The sequence below is a fragment of the Pygoscelis adeliae genome, unplaced genomic scaffold (genome assembly GCF_000699105.1).
Source record: "Pygoscelis adeliae isolate BGI_AS28 unplaced genomic scaffold, ASM69910v1 Scaffold183, whole genome shotgun sequence".
Classification (NCBI taxonomy): domain Eukaryota; kingdom Metazoa; phylum Chordata; class Aves; order Sphenisciformes; family Spheniscidae; genus Pygoscelis; species Pygoscelis adeliae.
Genome location: NW_008824536.1, coordinates 1,922,190 through 1,942,536, shown reverse-complemented (window position 1 = coordinate 1,942,536; position 20,347 = coordinate 1,922,190). Strand labels below are relative to the sequence as shown.

The 20,347-nt window shown below is 38.6% G+C and overlaps 1 protein-coding gene across 1 annotated transcript in view; it reads left to right on the top strand.

Moving 5' to 3' along the window:
• LOC103914862 (myocardial zonula adherens protein-like) overlaps positions 1-20,347 on the top strand; it is a 53,845-nt gene that overhangs the window by 29,314 nt on the left and 4,184 nt on the right. Inside the window, exons 10-11 of the mRNA XM_009321584.1 lie at positions 10,014-10,097; positions 10,542-10,642. Coding sequence (XP_009319859.1) covers positions 10,014-10,097; positions 10,542-10,642 — 185 coding nt within the window. The remainder of the gene's footprint in view (positions 1-10,013; positions 10,098-10,541; positions 10,643-20,347) is intronic.

The window sequence follows — 20,347 nt, the reverse complement described above, 5'->3', positions numbered from 1 at the left end:
AAGCGACAGATGCAGGGCATTCTGTAAAAGAACAGCAAGCAGTTAGGAGGAAGTAAAAGAGAAGCTTTACAGTGCAGTTTTGTGATGCGGTAGGCAGCTCTCAACACCTCCAATGCTTGTTTGATGGCATTTAAAAATGTGTTAGGAGGCTGTGGTCAGTCCTAATCTAGGCATGCATGAAAGGGGATGCTGACAGGGAAGTACCAAATGTAGGAGGCCATGGAGGAAGAGAGTATTAAAGCCTTCCTTTTCACAGGACGCATCTTGTTGATACTGCAGTAGATATGTGACCTGTGGAATTGAGCCCAGGCAGAGAAGGACAGTCGCAGTTCAGTGTGCGTATACCCCTTAGCAAAGAAATCATTTGCTTCTAATTTTTTTCTCTGAAAATAAATCCTTCCATCTCAGGCATTAATAGAACCTTTTTCAACTTGACCTAGTCAGACCAGTCATAAATTAAATAGGAGCATGGAAAATAACTTTCAGAAGAAAATAAATGGAAGAAATAAAATGGAAGTTTGCTGGAGTCAGTGACCTTCAACATGTCTGTGTGTTAGAGCCCACACACACCCATTTTTCAGCCTCATAGGGATTCTCTGCTGTGAGAGCTAAGATTGCAGCCCATTAGAGCACCAGCTGAGCAGAAAGTTATCCTGCATAGTCTTAGAGCCTCATGTTCTTGTTAGAGAGAGATTGCAGATGATTTAAGGCTGACAGGTTTATCCCTGTGTTGAACTTGTTTGTTAAATAAATCTATTTGTTCCCAGCTTAGTGTAGTACATTTTACATGAAATGCTGGCAGCTGAAAGTACAGGACCTGCGTTTGGCAGGTGTGCAGAAACCCAGCCCTTTTCTCATACTATTTGTACCTAGCAGGCTTTCAAAAAAAAAGAGTGAGAAGAGACAGATGGCCAGAGTGGGTCACCCAGAGCTCAGTGATGAAATCAGTGAACATTAATAATGGTAGGCTTGAGTAGCCTTTTTTTTTTTTTTTTTTTAAGCTCTTGCCTTTGTAGCCATCTTAAAGTATGGCAGGGCAGAGAGACACTTTGAAAGACAATCCAGGAAAAAACAGTTCGATCAGAGGAAGAATTTGCAAGGAGACTCACAGTGTGAAAGGTGGAAACATGCAAAGTTCAGGCCCTTCCACTAAGGAGTTTCCAATGCAGAGATGGAATTGGCCAGGCAGATGCAGGCACAGAGGCGCTATGGGAGGGCATGGGAAGCTGCTACCACATTGTTTCTTTCAGGGTTGAAATTGCTGTTGTTCTGTGAGAGGGGTGAAGGCTTGTCTTTTAAGTTATCTATTCGATATGGTCAATCAGTTTATCCTGTCTGTGCCAGTGTAGGAGATGGGAGAGAGTTTAGTGTAAGATAAAGCTAAAAGTCTTCAAATGAAATACAAAACATTGATTTTAAATCAGCAACAGAAGTATTTCCTGGCTTGATCTCAATTTCAAACCTGAAGAGCTTTAAGAGAGCTTTAGTTTTGAGATTTGTGCAATTGACATTGAAATGGATTGCAGTTTCATGGTACAATAAGCTGCTTTTATAGGTAATATCGTTTCATTTTTTGAGAAGCAGGAGAGGGAAGGAAATAAGCATTTACATTTTGTAAGCAAGGCAAGTGGGTTGATGCAGATCTAGGGAGCTGTTCTGAAGGGGACTGAGAAGAGAAAAGAATATTTGATTCCATGCCAAGAAATTATCTACAGAACTCAGATTTCACATGAAATTCCCCTAACTACTGAATTGAACTGTCTCTAGGTCATGGCCCATGAGCTGTTCTCCAGCTTTAGTCTCAGATTCGTTGGATAATAAATGGTGACCAAACACCAGGGAGAAGCTGTATCCTGTTCTGTTGTGGAAGATATTTGCATGAAAGGACAAAGTGCTAATGAGCAAATGATACCCCAAATACAGAAGATACTTTGTATTGCACAAATGGGGAATAAAGAAGAATTTTCCCACCAAAGACTTAATAACCAGCGGAAAACTCCTGTATCAAGATACTCCAACTCCAGATATATAGCAAAATATCCCAGTTTTAATATGGAAGTACAGTTTCAATTTTAGGTCAAGTAAAAGAAGCTACACAGAAGCATAGCGGATAAGAAGATGGAATTACCAGCCACAGACAGATGCCAATTTTTTACTAACCAAAATCTGCACTACGTAGTACCTACAGTGAAAACAAAACAACAACAAAACACACAACAACAAATGTAGAAAGAGAAACCCACCTTGGGAGCTTGGAGGAAGAAGATAAATGGCAAAACATAAATAACTCGCCACCCTGCCAATTCAAGCGTTTGGCATGCCTCAGTGGACTTGAGCAATGCAGTACGTTGCTTATCTATTGGCAGAAGTAGAATCACTGCTGGTGTTTGGTGAGAGTGTTTATACATGCATAGCATCAGCTCTTTCAGCTGGGAATTGCCCAGCCAAGTCATTAATTAGAAAACTTGCACGTTACTAAGGTAGCTCTTAATAAGGTGGGTTGAACTGTTAGACAATGTGCTGATGTTTATAACTCATTAGGACATCTAGGCCCTGTGGGCCTGCTTTAGCAATAGGTGTACATCAAAGACTGGTGTAATGTGTTCTTACAGCTCATTAGTTTAGGAAGGTCCGTAAGTTGGTGCATTAACTTAAATCAATCAGTTGTTACTTTTTCTTTAAATACGAGTTTTAAAATACAAAACGTATTGAGAGGTCACTCAAGTGATTTAAGGAGGATTAAAACGCAAAGGTGCTCATTCCTATTTACTGTATCACATTCCCTGAAAAAAATTCAACACTCTTGTCTAGCCTCTGATAAATACCACTCAAGGTTCAGTGAAATGGTGGACTGGGTAAAATCCTGTTCTCCTTGTACAGCAATTACCTCTGAGAGTTCAGGCTGATATTGCAATGTCTTGTCTGTCTTGTTTTGTATCATATAGTATGTGTTTGTCCTGTGTTTAGTCATATTTGTGACCAGTTTGTTCATGTCTCTATCAGTGTTACAGATGCCCAATCCATTAATGGTAGATGAACAAGGAAAATACACGATACTTGAGTAATATATAATACTTAAATATATTAATACTGTCATGTTCTGATAAATATTTTAAACTACTGGATGATAAGATCAAGTGGTAAATGTTGACTGAGTTTACCTAACAGCTGGATCTGTTCCAATCCAATAGATCACTGTATATTTCAAGCCTCCAGAACTGTGCCTGGAGTACACAGAATAAAATAAAGTTTGCTATTTCAGACATTCTTTATAGAGGCTCTACAGTTGGACACAATTTTAATTCTCTCTTAAGATGCTTTTTCCTTCTGCTTTAATTGCTTTGTAATTCTGTTGACTTCCCTTCTAATATCGCTGCTCGCATCTCCAGCATTTCTTTAGACTCTTGCTTTTAGGTCTCGCAATTCTCCTTTTGACTCTTCTTCTTAGGTGTTCTATCCATGAGATCAATTTAATGCTGTTGACTCATACATCTAGCTTTCCATCTTACTGAAGCAAAGTTTAGTTGCTTGGTGGAGCAAGAGAAATTCGTAAGGGCAGCTCTTCCTAGAAGGTATTGAGACTTTCATTCAGATAGCATGACAATTTTGTTTGGTATTGGAGGGGATATATTGGAGACTCTATAAGGTGTAGGAGTGAGAAAGAAGTAGATCTTCATTAGTGGGCTGGACAAGAAGAATTGAATTTTCTGGGAGTTGCTGCAAGATAAGGTGACAATCTGGAGGTTGAGGGAGTTTGAGAGAAATGACCTCAAGGTTTCAGAAGGAGGCAAAAGCATAGAGGTGGTAACAGCAACAGGACTGAATCAAGGAGGAGAGAGCTTGAAAAGAAGTGCTGTGGCCATATTAATCCTGAGCCAGTGGATAAATTCAGGATGATTCACATTGCGTGTGGGGCCTTATGTGCTGATTCAGATCATTAGAAATAGCAGTGGGTATGTGAAATGCAAGCTGCACACCCAACACAATCTGCAGGGAACTTCATGGATCCTGCCATGACAGGGAGAGGTCAGGTGCCCTTCCTGTGCCCGACAGCCAAATGTCGGGGATTGAAGTGAGGTGGCTGAAGGGCTAAGCTCACATGCACCCTGCCGCGTTGGCGGGTCGCCAGGTGCAGAGCTCCTGAGCAGCATGTGTGTACTGAGTGACTGAGCCAGGGAGTTCATCTCTCCTAGTTGTTACAGCACTGGGGGAACGTGCTCTGCTCCCCAGCCCCTGGGATGGCCTAAGAGCATGTGATGCCCCTCAGTCACTGGCTCAGTGACACAGATATATTACAAATTGTAGCTTGGGCCTTGTAGCTCTTCCCTTCCCAGTTTTGGAGTAGTTGGACGTCTCCCAACAGGAGAAGGGAAGGCAGGAGCAATGAATACAGTAGGGTGGGGGAGGTAAGAGAGAATGAAGTGATAGGAAAAAGGGTGATGGTGTGGCTCAGGGTTGCTAAATTCACATTTTTACTGTTAGCAGAACTGTTTTGAAAGGAATGAGTGGGTCATTAATGTAAAATGATATTGCTAAGTAGGTTGCCAGTTTTGTTTGACTGCTTAATGTGGACGTGAAGGTTGTAGAAATACTGGTAGAAACGTGGAGGGAAAAGAACGGCTAGTCAGTCTAACAATGCAAGTCAGGTCAAGAGGTAAGTGCTAGGGAAAGTCTGTCTGAGCACTTCTAGAGAAGGTTGGAAAAGGAGAGGCTGAAGGATGTACCTGAATAGTGCTTGTAGAAAATGATGAAGAAATCTGAGAGGGTAGTTGTGCAAAAGACAGATTTGGGAGCAAGTTGCTGAGTTGGCAGTGAGCTGAAATGCTAACGTCTGCAGACACAGCAAGGATGAGGTAGATTATAGGCCTTGGGCATAAGCAAAGAAAAGGTAGGAACATATTGGTGATAATTTTGTCCTAGAGTCAGTCCAGAAGTGACTCAGATCCAAGAGTCAGTCCATGGGGAAGTTAAGAGTCTTTGGCTTGCACTGATTTGTTTCTGACCCTAGACTATTCTGGCCACCACTTGGGCCCTCAGTTCAGTATTGTATTTGACCTATCTTGCTTCTCCTCTCCTTCTCCTTACCTTATATTCAACCAAAAGTCAAAGTCTATTGCTCTGTCACCTGCTAGTTGTTCTCTTGCTTTATGCAACTCCTTGAAACAAAGACACTCTCAAGACTTGGGTTTGTGCAATACAGGTTTGTGGTGCTGTAAGCGTTACCATCTTATTTTAGTTTACTATAACTAACATTTTTATGGAAAAATCAAAATGACATTAGGTAGCAAGGCATGAATTTTATTTTTGAAGTGCTTTTACCCAATATCAACGTTATGATCCACTGTTCTTGTTACATTCCTCTCTCAAAGGAAACCATTGCTTTTACTTTATGCAATGTGACTTATATAAATGTATTGAATTAAGATTGCATTTTATTTAATATAGTAATATATTAATATAATCCCCTAAAGTTATTCCTATGTAACATACCCCCTCAAGGGTTAATCAAGTCAGGTTTGCTCACTCCTCGTGCTAATGGCATAAGATGATATGTACTCAAGTCCTTATTCAGTAAATAAACTTTTTTGTAGTAAACCACTCTGGTGGGATGTGTCATCTATGTCAGGCCTGTGGGTAGGTTTAAAGGTGTGTCTTAACTTTGGAAGTTGTTTCAGCCCTTGGACTGCAGTAGCTGCTGAGACAACTAGTTGGCCATGTGCCTGGGGGGTGCAGCATGCCTGTATGAAGTAATGCAGGTGCCTTGCTACGTTCTGGCCCTGCTTTCCTTCTGCAGCGGCCTCAAAGGGTAGCTCTGCTGCATCTGGGGAGCAGGGACTGCAGGACTTTTTCCTTGGCACTGGATCAGCCTCTCTCATTTTAGCCAGTGCTGAAATTTATTTCTCCTGGAATGTATTTGGTCTGTGTGGCTGTGTCTTTGAGTTCATAATGTTCTAAAGATCCACCAAGAGGTTTTATCTAAGTTACCCAATGTGAATTGGGTAACTTATCGTATCTGTAATCTGCATGGTCTAATCATTCTATTCTGTTCTACTGCTATACTAAGACTTAGTGTGTGTGATGATATAGTACCACATTGTCTCTTCTCCATACTGTAGAAGAGAAGGTGTATTTTAAAATTCTGGCATAACTCTTCAGCGGACAAAGTAAATTGATTTCATGCGTCCTGACTGGTACTATGTAAACATGCTAAAATGAGTCAGGGAGTGCTGTTGTGTATGGTTCAGTCTGCCAGTCCTTAGAGGATTCTCACACACACAAAAAAGTAAAAGCAGTAACATTCCTGCCAAATTACAAAATATCTTTTCTGGAGTTCAGGTTTGTGTTTGGGAAGGGGAGGAAGCTGTTTGTCAAGGTCTTCCTCTTTGTATTCTCTGTTCAGATTTTTAAGATGTCCATACTCATTTTTGCCTTCAGACTACTCTAGTTAAAATAACTTAACATCCTTAGGGAGTTTGTGTCTCTGTAGCCAATGTGAAGAATAAACAAATACAAGTTTAATTTTAACTTACACTAAATACAGTTGTACGTAATACTGGTAAACATAATGCTTCCTATCACAGTTTATTTCACATCTTAGAGCCTTCGTATCATAGAGTGAATATAACTTAAGGTAAATGGCTACGAAACACAAGAGTTTGGTCTTGCTTTTGGATAAGCAAGATAATAATTCAATCACTTATTAGGAAAGAGAAATATTTTGTGTTTGATGTAAAAACCAGAATGGGCTACTGATGAGGTATATTATCTTCAATAACAAGAATGGATATCTGTCAGGGCAAACCCCTCCCCTCATCACATAGCTGTGCTTGGCTTCAGTCGTCTTTGTGTCATACAGATTACTGGTGTTAAAATTATTTCCTTGTATGCATAGTAGGAGAACAGAATATTAATAGAGAAGACCCACTTGAAAGGCCTAAAAGAACAGTTTATCTTTTCTGAAGTGGAATTTATTGGCAGGACTGAAGCTATTGAACTAGTGAAGATATAGCTGACAATTTAGTCATACTATTAAACAAATTTGTAATTAAATATGAAGATCAAAATATGTTCTATGATTTTTCTGAAAATGCTACAAGCTTTGTGTTTCTGTGATTTGAAAACTGAAATGATTAGAGCTTTAGATGACATGGATAGTTTTTACATGCACTTTAAATTAAAAGTAAAAAAAAAAAAAAAAAAGGAAATACCTGATTTTGAGAAAGACAGATGATGATAGCACTCACATATTCTGTAACTGTTGAGCTGAAAACACTTACTGCATGGAGTTTATATTTTAGCTTTTCCAAGTAATAATTGATCATTGTGTCAATGAGATGCGATAACTGAAGATCATGAAGACTAAATTAAAGTTGAGTTGGTTTTATAAATTTTCATTTTTTGGCTTAATTTATGCATTTGTTTTGCTTAATTTTTTTCATAGTTCTATATGTTTTGGTTGAAATGTTTTATAATACCTAGCAGTAAATTTTTGGGAGGGTGATAGTACTACTGTTGTTTTGATTATTGTACCTTTGAGTATTTTATCATTCTCTTTTAGCAGAATGTGAATATTTCTACTAATCATTGTTTCCAGACATGCTGAAAAGTTTTACACTGGTGGTTCTGAAGAGGTTTGTTAATGGTCTTTCACAAAATTGATTTTCAGATATAGAGTTAAAAAGTGACTGGTGAGAGTGCGTGGAAAACTTCACCCAAGTATTTAGAAATGGTCTTCCTTGCATATCAATGTAACATAATGACTGCCAGGAAAAATTAATGTATTCTGAGCTTTCCTTGATTTCAGTTTGGCTGTTCTGCAGAATGGATTCATTTCAGTAAAAGTCCACTAAATTTTTTACTAACACATACTTTTTACTTTTTTCCTAAAAATTGTATCAATGAAGCCCACAGCCAATCAGTAACTTGACAAAATAAAGCTACCTCACTTAATTGGAAGTTTTATAGAAAATACCTTTTTTTATTATTATTATGCATAGATATTTTTATAGTTTTCTCGTGATAAAAAGCTATAGGCATAGATCTGGTTTTTTCCCCACTGTTGGCATATTACCCAAAAATGTGAAGGAATGTGCAGGATACACACTTTTATGGTGCTGTAAGGGCAGTTTGAATATCTTTCCTCATCTAACACAGGTTTAAGGGGTGCTCTTTTTACATATACAATAATAGACACTTCACTAAAAGCAGCGCATGGGATTCTGGCATTCCATTTGTGATGTGGACCATCCATTTACTAGCAAGCCGTTTACTTCTGATTCTGCTTTCAAGCTTGAGATCAGAAACCTTTTATATCTTTAATTTACTTTAATGAATTGTGGAGACAATTGCCTTAGATAATGCACTGTTTGGTAAAGCAGAAGTTGTTGGCTGGGCTCTGCCTTGTTAAAGAGCTGGCGTGGAGCCGGGACAGGGGTTTAGCTAATGATGCTGCAGCACCTCAGTTGAGAGATGCATTCCCATGGACTTAATAGGGCAAAAATAGCGTTTTTGACTTTCATGTCATCTGACCTAAAATGGCGTGTTCAAGAAAGGTGGATTGAAATTTAATTGGAAAAATTACTGACCTGACACCATTTAACACTGAGAGCAATAAGAGTATCCACTGCTATCAGCTTTCATTGCTGTTGCTGTAGGATAAGACTTGCATGAGCACAGAACACAGTGGGAAATCCGTCTTCTCCCAGTTCCTACCTGCACACAAACATGATGCAGAATCCCTTTTCTCCCTCACACTGATCTTTCAGTGCACTTCCGATGATTCTCCTTAGAAATGTTTTTAACACTGCTTTCTGCAGCTGAAGTAGACTGTAACTACAGATATAGGAAGTACCTTGTCTTCTGTGCTTGTGGTGTGTGTCTACAGCTGTCTATGAGTAATAACCTGAACTGCCTCCCGGGGAAGCAGTAACAATTGAAGTTGTTATTTAGCTGTTGTTTTATTTTGCTCTTTTTATTAGCCGCTATTTTAGTAGGCGTAGTCAGCAGGGGTTGAGAGAGAGTAACAAGTGACTTTTCCTTTGGTCTGAGGAGAAAATTCACTTTGTTTGCACAAGATGCTATTGTCTCCTAAATGCAGTCAACTGAAAGGAACTGACCTCTGTGCCAGTCAACAGGTCTCTTAGACTATTGCTGATAACAGTATGAACCTCACACAGCAAATCTTGCTTTGAGCAAAGGGTTCAGAAGAACGGAAAAGGATAACTGTGGGGCTAGGAGCTTTAGAAAGCCATTTTGACACAATCAGAACAGCTTTCAACACAATCAGAACAGCTTTGGGCCAGCAGCAAGGGACTGGTATGAAATCTGGGTCATACCCAGTTTCTCTGGTCATACCTGCTTGTGCTGGTAGCAGGGAAAGATTTAATGCAAAAGTTGTTGTTGTATGGCTCTATGACCAGCAGAAATCCCAGAATACGAGGAAGATTATCTTCTGTTCCCTATAGAACAGTATTGAGATGCAATGCTTCTGGTGCAGCTAACTTTATTTACAAATGTTCGTGAAAATTAAAATAACTTCTTTCCATTCCCTAGGTATAAAATGAAAATGCACTTTTTTCAAGGAGTCTGGTATGCCAGGAAATAACTGAACAAAAATAACTGAACAAAAAAAAGACCTTCAAGAAACTAGCAAATGTGCAACATATTTTTGGGTATAGTTAAAATTGACTAGAGCAAAGGCCTTTGAATCAAAGATGGAGTTTTCCCTAGTTTGCTTTGTTACATGACAATGTTTGAGTTTCCGTTCTCTTTCCAGAAAAATACAAATTCTTAAAAGCCACATTAGTATGTGTGTATCATCTTTATATAAATGATCCTAATTTTATGGGATGATAGCTAATCCATGGATTAAAGCAGTTTGTGAATACGTGAAGGTATTCAATTGTTGCTGAACAATAAAATTAAACATATTTTCTTCCTGTGGTATCTAGGTCTTTTTCCTCCTCTTCCCATCCCCATTAGACTAAATGTTTTTGTTTTATTTTTCTTCATAGATTGAAATGCTAAGGAAGAAAGTAAAAGAAAAGGAATTATTTATAATACAGCTTTTAGAAAAAATCTCTTTCTTAGAATGTGAGGTAAGGCATTGCCTTTTAAGTTTATACTATTGTGATTATTTTATGAAACCAAATAAAATTGGAACCAACGTCACCTGATATCTGTTTTCTGGATGCATATTTACTATATGTTTTCGATGTTCTTCAGTATGGAAATAAAACTTACGACACAAGTCACATGAGGAATGTATGTAGTACAATGTCTCAATATTCATGCTAAGTTTCTTAACGTACAATTTTATAACAGTATTAAAAAAACAGAAGCTTCTTAAAACAGAAGCTTCTGAATAAAACTGTTGGTTTCATTTATATATTTTTTTCCCAGAAGTAAGGATTCCTTTATTTTTCTTAATAAATACTTCTACATTATTTCTTGTGGGGATAAGCCAATGTGCAATTTTATTTCCTTGTTAATTAACATAATTTAAATAAAATAAACTTGTGATGAAAATTACTGTTTTCCAGAATAAAGAATTACAAGATAAATTGGACTACTTAATGGAAAACCAACCAAAGACTAATATAGAAACCAGAGATACTGGTGTCGGATGTGATCTTCCATACAGGTATTTACTTTTTCTGCTTGTTCATAGGAAACTTCATCATAATGTCCCTTATTGGTGCTGTACTAGTAAACCATTGTGCTAATAAACCGTTAGAGTGGATTGTGGAGTTTTGCAAAATGTTCCTAAGTTTAAAAGAGCACATCTACCAAGTGTAGTGTACTTCAATGACCTTATGGAGTAGGATTTTTTTTTTTTTCCCCAAAGATGGAAACATATTGCAAACCCTTGGGGAGTACTTATTTACAGTAATGTGATTTAAGCAGGGAGTAAAGCTACAAGTCAAGAGATCTGACTTTGTGAAATATGGGAAATATTGATGAAATGTGTCTGCTGGCAGCACAGCGGGAGACAATGGACAGCTCTACCCTGAGGCTGGTTAATGCTGGCTTCATGCGTGCTTTATTCTTTGTGTTCTGGGAGATGCGTCCAGGACCATTTCAAAGGGCAGTTAACACCAACAGTAACAGTTTAGGGCCGCAGCAATTTCTGGAGATATCCTAACCCTAGATGGAAGATTGGCAAGTAAACAGCACGGTAACATTAGCACTTCTGCACTGGAATGGTTGTCTCTGATCTGTGGTGGCCAGTGGCTCTGTAGCCTGGCTTTGTAAAGGTCCAGGTACTGTGCCTCCTCTTCTCCTCCTCCCCTTTCTCTGCCCTGGACACTGCAACAGGGTTGCACTGAGCCCTGGGAGCAAGGCTGTGGACTTGCACTTGAATCTTCCCCCCAACAAGTCACCACAGGGAAGGGCAAAACAGAAACCAAAATAGTAAGGTAAGGAGGACCATTGCATATTACTTTTGCTACCAACAAGTAAACTTGTTCATCTGAGCTGCCCTGCAAATTAAATCATTTAGTTTGAGGAATGTAAATTAGCATATGAAATCAGCAAGCTGCAATACAAACTAAAATTTCCTTCCCAATTTAAAAATACACTCATTTCAGTGTTTAGCCTAGAGCATATTTTAATGGCACGAGTTTTGAAACCTCAAAACCAGCGTTCTTCACTCAGGGTGCCAACAGAAAGCTATCTTTGTTGTCCTCTCTGGGGCCCCTCTGTATGTAACCACAGCCCCTACTTATCTGATATTTTTCCTATTTTTGAGATTTATCTTTACGTAGAAATTTACCTCTATGCAGTTTAGATTTTATGGAATTACTCTTCACAATTAATTGCGTTCTTAAATGTAACACTGCTGTCTTTATTGTTGCAGGATCCTTAGTCCTAGTAGCTGTATTGCTGGACATTCCAATATGAGCTCCAGCAGATGCCTGCATGTAAACTTGTCAGTATCTGCCACGGTTTTTATCAAATACTCTTTATGGCATTATAGAAAAGAAATATGGAACGTTATCAAATACACTGAATAGTTTAATTTTTAGCCTGTCAATATCAATAACAAGGCACAAGTTCATTGCCGTGGCATTTCCAGCCCAGCTGTCTGATACTCTGACATTAACTCTGTAAGCTTTTTCTTGTCTCCTTAACAGTGCAAGTACTGAGAACAGAAGATCTCCTGAAAGTGCAAGGCCGGTGAGGACATACACCCCATTCAAGAGAGTGTTGGAATTTAGCACAAAGAACAGTACCTCTTGAGCATTCAAGTCAACCTGCTTTCTAAATACGAGCAAATATCTTGCGCCTTTGCAGCTTGATTAGATACATTTTTATCAAGTGATAGAGAAGAACAGCAGCATGGAGTCTTGCTAAATTTATCCTGAAAGCAGCTTTTTAGTAACTTTGTATCTGAAGTTACTACTGATGTTAACTGTGAGGGGGATATGGAAGAAGCGGGATGAGTGGAACAGCAGTCAATATTGCTTCTTTAGAAGCTGCCTAGTGCAATGTGTCATTTCAAATGCCTGTAAGGAAGGAGTTGTATAGCTGTATGTTTTTTTTTTTTCTTCAATTGTGTTGTAATTCTGTTTGTGTAGTGAAGCTCTAATATATTTTATTTTCAATACTAATAGAAGCAGTATCTGAAACTATGCTGGCAGAGGGCATTAGTCTGAAAGCTCCCCCTTTGTCCGTGTACAAAGTGTGAGGGCTGTTCACACCTGTCATAGAGACCTGGTATAGTTGAGGGCTCTGTTCACCTGGAAGAAGTTCACTCGTAACCAGCAGTCTTTTGCTGGGAGGGAGAGGTGCAACTGGGCTGTTTCAAACAATTCCCTCAACGCATGCGGATGAATGTCGTGTTTGTTGCTCAAAACAGTAAGCGATAGAGCAGATTATAACGGATTTTGCTTTGCTGGACTGAGGCACTGGTTTGTACTTCCTCAGTCACGGGATAGAGTGACTGCTGGTGATACATTGAATAGTAATTGTGTAGGAAAATCCCTGTCACTTTTTTTTTTATTTACTTTTCCATTAGAGGAAGGAATTTTCATTACACAGAATTTTGCCTACAGCAACCTGCAGCAGTCCCTGCAATTCCTACAGCAATAGCAATCCTGAATCAGGATTTTGATTTTTTGCCTACTTCCCCCCCACACAGCCCCACTCCCCGAAGCACTTAAAATCTTATCCTTGACTTCAAAGTACAGGCAGGAATGACTGCATCTAGTATTGAACTTATTTAAATATATATATACGGTATTTTTTTACATCTTGTTTTGATCTCCCAGTCTTAGTGAACTAAAATTAATTATGAATATTTTTCTGTAGTTCTGTTAACATGAATGAAGGGCATTTTTTTTTAATTACAGTAACTACTATAGAAAACAAGCAACTTACATTTTGTATGATTTCTATTGGTCTTGCATTGAATGTCAGTCACGGGAGGTACTCACCTTGCCACAGGGCTTCACAAAGTGATTGCTTTTATCTCCAGTGTAATGCAAGTTCTTAAATTCAGTACTGTCTGTTCAAATTAAGTATACTCAGTAGAGTTGTATTTAAAATAATAATATTGACCTCATAATCCAAATCTTATTCCTGCATTATTTCATGGGTTTCTGAATTTGTTAGAGAACTTTGTTTATTCTGTAACTGTGCTGTTTGACTACTAAATAAAGAAGCCTGTTTTGATGTGGTACAGTTATGCTGCAGGAACATAAATTGCTTGATATAATCAAAGCATGTACAAAATAAAATTAGAAGCTCAAACTCCTCCAGCTTTTGTGCTCAGATCATCCTCTGTTTGCACATAAGCTCTTTTTTTCCTTTCGACCTGTTCAACTCCTGAGAACTTAAAATGGTTATTCTTTCTAAAAAGTGACACAACATTATGGACTGTATTATGAAAAAAGTCAATAAATAATTGCAATCAAAGCCATTAATAAAAAGATAATTTATCTACTCTGTGAAGGAAGCCTGTAATCTTCACTGGTGTAGCAGTCACAAACGTTAACAGCTGCTCAATGTTTCTTTTAAAAAGAATAATTAAAAAACACATTGTCAGTTTTAATAGCTCTAAAAGGAAACTCTGTTTACTTTGCATGTGATGAGGGAATGCTAAAGATCTCATAGATATCAAAAGGGCAAAGAAAACCCTTCAGCTGTCACCTTAGTAAACAGGCGCGATACCACACATTTGCTTAAATAGCTTCTCCCAGAGAAGAGGTGCAAAACCTCAGAGTGGGAAAGGGCTTGAAGAGAAGGTCTGGGAGAATAAAGTCTGCTGCCTATAAAAACAGTCCTCAGACAAAGCACCCTCTCATTATGCAAAGCAGAGGAATTGTCTTGTACCTGAATACCAAAGACATGGAAACAGCTGACACATGGAGAAGCTGTAGTCGTAACTGTGCATAGGGTATTTTTGATTGAATGAAGTTTTGGTGCTTGGGTGAATTTGGGAGACTGAGTTTGCTGAACAAAGTTCCCAAATAACAGTTAATTTGATCAATAACTAAATGAATTGTAGTTATGAACAACTAAGATCATGAAGTGAAACTCTAAATGGGAAAACATTTAAATTGGAAGTGTATGTTGATGAACCCAAAAGACCACGCGTAATGACCCAGCTCAAATTTCAGGGATAAGCTTTGTACTTGTGTAATCATATCTCCCTCTAGTGGCTGATAACAGCAAATACTTGGACAGTATCTTTTTGAAGAGAAAGGCACTAAAAACTAATCCCAACTGGCCATATTAATGTCCATTAGGATGCAGCTTTAGTTCATTACATAATGCCTTTTAGCATTTTTTGTGCCCAAATAGTCCCTCTATATTTCAGGAATTTAATTCTGAACCATGGTTTGTGAAAGTTACCTTCAAACTTAAGATGAATGAATGAAGGCAGTATTTATAGATAAAAGGAAATGCATGTTGTTGTAAAAGACATTAGCTGACAAGTTTGAGTAAGTAAAAATACTTTATCCCTCTGTTTTTGGCCAGAAAATGGAACCTGATGGCTGTGAGGTGCTCAGTGAATGGTAGGACAGGGCAAGATGAAGTATCAAAATGCTGTTTTGACACATGACTTCAAAAGGAAGTTTGTTCTACTTTTAATATACTCCTGAGGACCTCCTCTGAAAATACTGCAAGCTATTTTAACTCTGAGGCTTGCAAATGATGATCATCTGCTGAAGACTACCAAGACTACAGCAAGGCATTGAATTTTTCTTGTAAAATTTTTCTGTGTAAATTCTGTCTTGACTATTTGATGAAATGATTTTTTTTTTTTCTGAACCAAATAAGGATTGAAGTCTGGTATATTTTAAGAGCATTTTGACATGCAATGAGCTGGATGGCCATCATCTGAGTGGACTACTGCTAATTCAGTAGTTGTGAAGAACAGGGGAGAAACAGTATTTATATAATTGTGTTACATGAAAATGTAGAGCTTTCCAGTCAAATCAGCAGCAATGTAAATTAGCATAGATAATAACAAATCTGACTGAAAAGACTGTAACACTTCAGTATAAATTTTGTCAATTTGAGATTGGGTTAATTAGTACTATAACATTAGAAACTAGTAAAATTTCTGTAAATATCAATAAAAGCCATATAGATCGATCCCAGAAAGTGCATTAAATAAGTCAATTGTATGACTACATTTGTACCATGATAAGTATTCTTTTGTGATTTATTCCAGATACTCTGGAAAGTGTTTTGGGATACAGTTTTCATATATGCTGTATAAATAATGCAGTTATATTGTATGCTTTTAATACATCCTGTATGTAGGACTTGAAAAGGATAAATTGCAATAAATATTGTATTTAAACTTTCTATTGTGTCAACATTCATTTACTTAATATAAAGTTTACTTAATATAAACTTTACTTAATATAAACTTACCTTACTTAAATAAACTTACCTTAAAACCTTGCAAACTCTTACTCTACACAATCTTGTTTGTTCAAAACATGTATGAATGCAAAAGCAGTTCCTCTGGAGCCTTGATGTTCTTGTCAGTGTTTCCTTTGGCAGATGGGCTCTTGAGAACAGGAAGACACTCCCTTGCTAAAGACTAAAGACTCTTTTCAAAGCCAAGTAACAAAAGTAGATGAACTCTTTTATGAAATAAAGAACTATTGACTTGCACAGGATAAACAAGAACTGGGCAGTGCAGCTCTTGCAAAAAAACCCAACAACTTCAGATCCCACAGATAACATCTGAATACATCTGGGATGATGCTCTCCAGGCTTCAGCATGGTGAGATTGGGATGACCGTGGCCCATCTTTTTTTACAGTTTATGTCCACTCACTGATAGTGGAGATTTATCTTTAAGACTGTCACAATGAAACAAGCTACATGTCAACTAAGTAAGAAGAGGTCATGCAAACACAACAATCACAGTGTTACTGGTTTGCAATGCTCAGCTGAAGAATGTGAAGTTTTTTACTTGAGTAATGCTTCCCTGTGTACATGTATCCAGTACAGATTGCCAAAAGGACCTCATAAAATTTTGTTGAGATCAGCAATGCTCAATGCTGAACCTACAACATAGGATTCTGGGAGTTGGATACTAATGCTTTTTGGAGAGGCTTTAAATCCTTGTTTTCACATCTGAAGACTTTTAGACATGGACAGATGAGCAAACAGGTAAGAAGTAAGTTCTCTCCACATTGTTAACTCTGTAATTCTGTACAGGAAATCCCTGCTCCACAGAATGGAGACGTACGTGCTGAGAGTTTCATTCCACTTACTTACATTTTATTTCATTCCCATTCAGCACCTGGGGCTATTTGCATGTGTAGAAGAAACGTGCTTAAGAGACCTGATGAGTTAAGGCCCTTCCAGCCCTACCTCAAGCACTAGAACATGGAAGAAACACAGAAAACAAGATGATAGCAGCCATCTACAACTTAAGGTATGTGAAAACTTTCAAAAGAAAAAGGGACCTGGTGGATTAAAGAGAAAATACGTAGAAGTGAACATCTATGAGGTTACAATATTCTGTAAAGGTGTGTGTGGTGTGTAGGCATACTGCAATAACCTGACGGTTGCTTCCCATATGTAAAACAGTATGCTGATAGGTATAAGCATATACAGGATTGCTTTTAAGGTGTTTGGGGCTTTTTTAGAGAAAAAAAGGTTAAGGGAGGAGTTATTTTCTTTAAATTAAGGAAAATAAAATGAATTCTTACAAAGGTGCATCATGCTGATTAAAAGAGTTTTTTTTAAAAAATGAAATCAAAATGATTCATTTTAATTCCAAATATTCATACCATTTTTTCTGTTATTTTGGGGGTGGTTTATTTTGTATGGGTGGCTTGATTCCTCTCCTCCTGCCCCTCAATATTTCCACCTAGGAGCAGAGAAACTGTAAAAGTATTTCCCCATCCCCCCCCCCAAATCTACTTTCTAAAGTCTCTTTTGTCCCTTTTCCTAGTGAAAAGAAGTAAGAGTAACATTTATGTATTTATAAAGTTGAAGAAAGGAGAAAAGGACAATGGAAATGATACCTTTAACAGAAAAGAAGCAAGAGCGTTAGTTTTACTTTTAATACCAGTTTTGGGCAGACAGATATTTCTGACAGGAAATTTTTCCACCTGAACGAATTCAGCCAGTTGTACTTCATGGCCATCTCCCCCAAAATGTCTATGACTAGAATACATCAGCTCAGTCGTAACTGGCATTGATAAAACAGAAATACTAAAAATTCAGACACAAATGTCTGTTGCAATGTTCCTTGTAACTGGTGTAATCTATTAAAAAAAAAAATCTATGCTAGAGTAAGTTACTTAGCTATTTGAATACCTTTCTTTTTAGCTATACTATATACGGAGATGAATACTCCTGGGTCACACCTTGCTTCGTGTTGTTTTTTTCATGCGCTTTATTCTTTTTTGTTAGTATACCTGATTTTCTTCTTCATTGTCATTCCAATGATTTAATTTTCTTGTAGAAATACTACTAAATTGCATAGTAATTCCAGCCATGCTATTGCGGAATAAATTATATTTAACTCTAGATAGCTAGTGACAGAAAACAGACTGACTGAAAACTGTATCTAATAATAGCTCTTGAGATAATGTCCTAAGTGAGAAACATAGGAAAGCCCATTATGTAAGAAATAATAAACAACACAGTTTTGTTATATACTTAGCTCACACGAATGCTGATCAGAATATTCAAGAAAGTGATACAAAATAAAGCCTCTAATCAAAAGGGCCAAGCGTGGTCTGAGGAAACCAATGAAAATATGATTGTGCACTGCAAATAATGAGTGTCTATTAGTCTCCCAAGAGAAGCAAGAGCTTAGTCCTAAGACTAAACTTGCAGTAGGTATTGCTGGATGGTGATAACTCATGTTCAGAGTGTGGCTAGTGAGGATTTTCCTACACACCCGTATTTCACCCCAGGGCAAGCAATGCCTAAGTATGTAATTTTCCTCAGTCCCGCAAGTGCTCCATGCTTCTGCTCCTTGACTGAGAAAGCTTAAATCTGTTTTTCCTTCTTCGAATTTGTATCTAAATTGATACTATCTAGATTGCATTGTATCTAGGTGCTGCCCATCTCTGCATAAACAAGAACATAGTTGTTCCAGCACCTTCCAAATTTCAGCTATTTGTTCATCATTCTGGAACTGTGTGTTACCTGTCAACAGACTATTGTATTCCAAAACTTAACACTCCTGAACTGTAAAGATGGACAATATTCCTTTCCAATGACCTTGGACCAATACAGACTTGGTGAATTGTATTCCAAGTGAGGCTACAGAATGATCAGTCGTGATTCCCAGCAGTCATGTTACTTGGGCTTTATTCTCTTCATTTTTTATTCTATTTTTCTGTGTCTATGCAGTTTAGCACATAAGCTGAAACCCGCTGTAAATACCGGCATTACTTTTCTGTACATGTAATAACAGCAGTTGAACTGAGGTGAAGCATCATCGTGTAAGTGCAGAGCAGTGGTCTAATGAGATCGTTCCTTCTAGACTCTCACTTCCAAGCGGGCAGAAGCAGTGCTCTGTTTCCATGCCCAGCCTTCCCACTTTCTCCAATCTGCACAGGAGAAAGAGGCTAAAAAGCAAGGTAAAGTGTTCCTTCTTCAAGATGCAGAAATGTTACATAGATGGCATAACTTAAGCATGCGTTACAGAGGCAGCAATTCAGAGAACTCGTGTCCTGTAACAGTGGGTGATCTCCTGGTGAGAAAAGCTCACAGTGATTTCCTCTTCCCTGAACTCTTGGGGAAAACTCCCTGGGGGATTTTCCATGAGAGATGATCCAGGTTGTGCACAACAGACAGTGAAACGGTCTCTTCAACTAGTCACTTAACTTGGCTTTTCTCACCCTGACTGTGGTATTTTTTTCCATGGGTAGCTGCCTACTTGATTAATCTCATTTCCGCTGGCCCTCAGCCTTTCCATTCACCTTCCAGCTGAGCAAACAAAGGGGTGGGCAGCCATTTTAAAACGCTTCCTCCCCCAGTCCCTCCGGGGTAGGCCCTCCGTTCATCCTGTTCATAAAACAACTGTTTTAACAATCTCTGAGAAATGTGCCTCTTTACTATTGCTTGGATCAAGAAACCTCCACTGGGATCAGCTTAAAAAGGCTAACATCTGCCACCTGGGAACTACCATTCAGCTAATGACCTTATTACTGCTCAATGGAGTGGACTTACTAAAGCTCGTGGCACTTGTATCAGTTAGGAAAGTCTGGAGTAAGCAGGCCAATGTTATATTACAGTCTGAATTTCTATATTCAGTCTCTGTATCATACAGTAACGTTAAAAAATAAATGCCTTGTAAAGAAAACTTTAACAAATCCCTGAAAATTAAACCCTCAGTCCTAAATAGGAATTGATATTCTGCTACAAGCTACTCAAACACATGGGAACGGCATGGCTTTTGTCAATGAAAATGCAAAATAATTAATGCAAGGAACATTGAAGCTTTTGCAGCTTTTTGAGCATGCCAGGAGTGCCGAGTTCAGCAACAGCAACCTGCCTCTGCTCCGCACAGCTTCTCACACCCAGGCTAATGTGGAATATGTTTCTTGAGTACTAAGTCAGTTTCTAGAATAACGAGTTTGCGGTGCAAGGATTGATGCCGAACGTACCTCGGCTGTGCCCAGAGCGCTGCGGTCAACGCGCCACGGAGCCGGAGCCGGAGCCGGAGCCGCTCTGCGGGGAGGCCCGCGGGGAGGCCGGCGCGTGCTCCTCTCCGCCCTACCCAACAACAGCGGGAGCCGACAGAAAACAAACGCCTGGTGTTATTTTAGGCTCGTGTGACCCCATCAAAACGAGTCCCCAGCGCTTGGGGCGACCCTCTCCCCCCGCGGCCTCTCCACCCTGAGAAACCCACC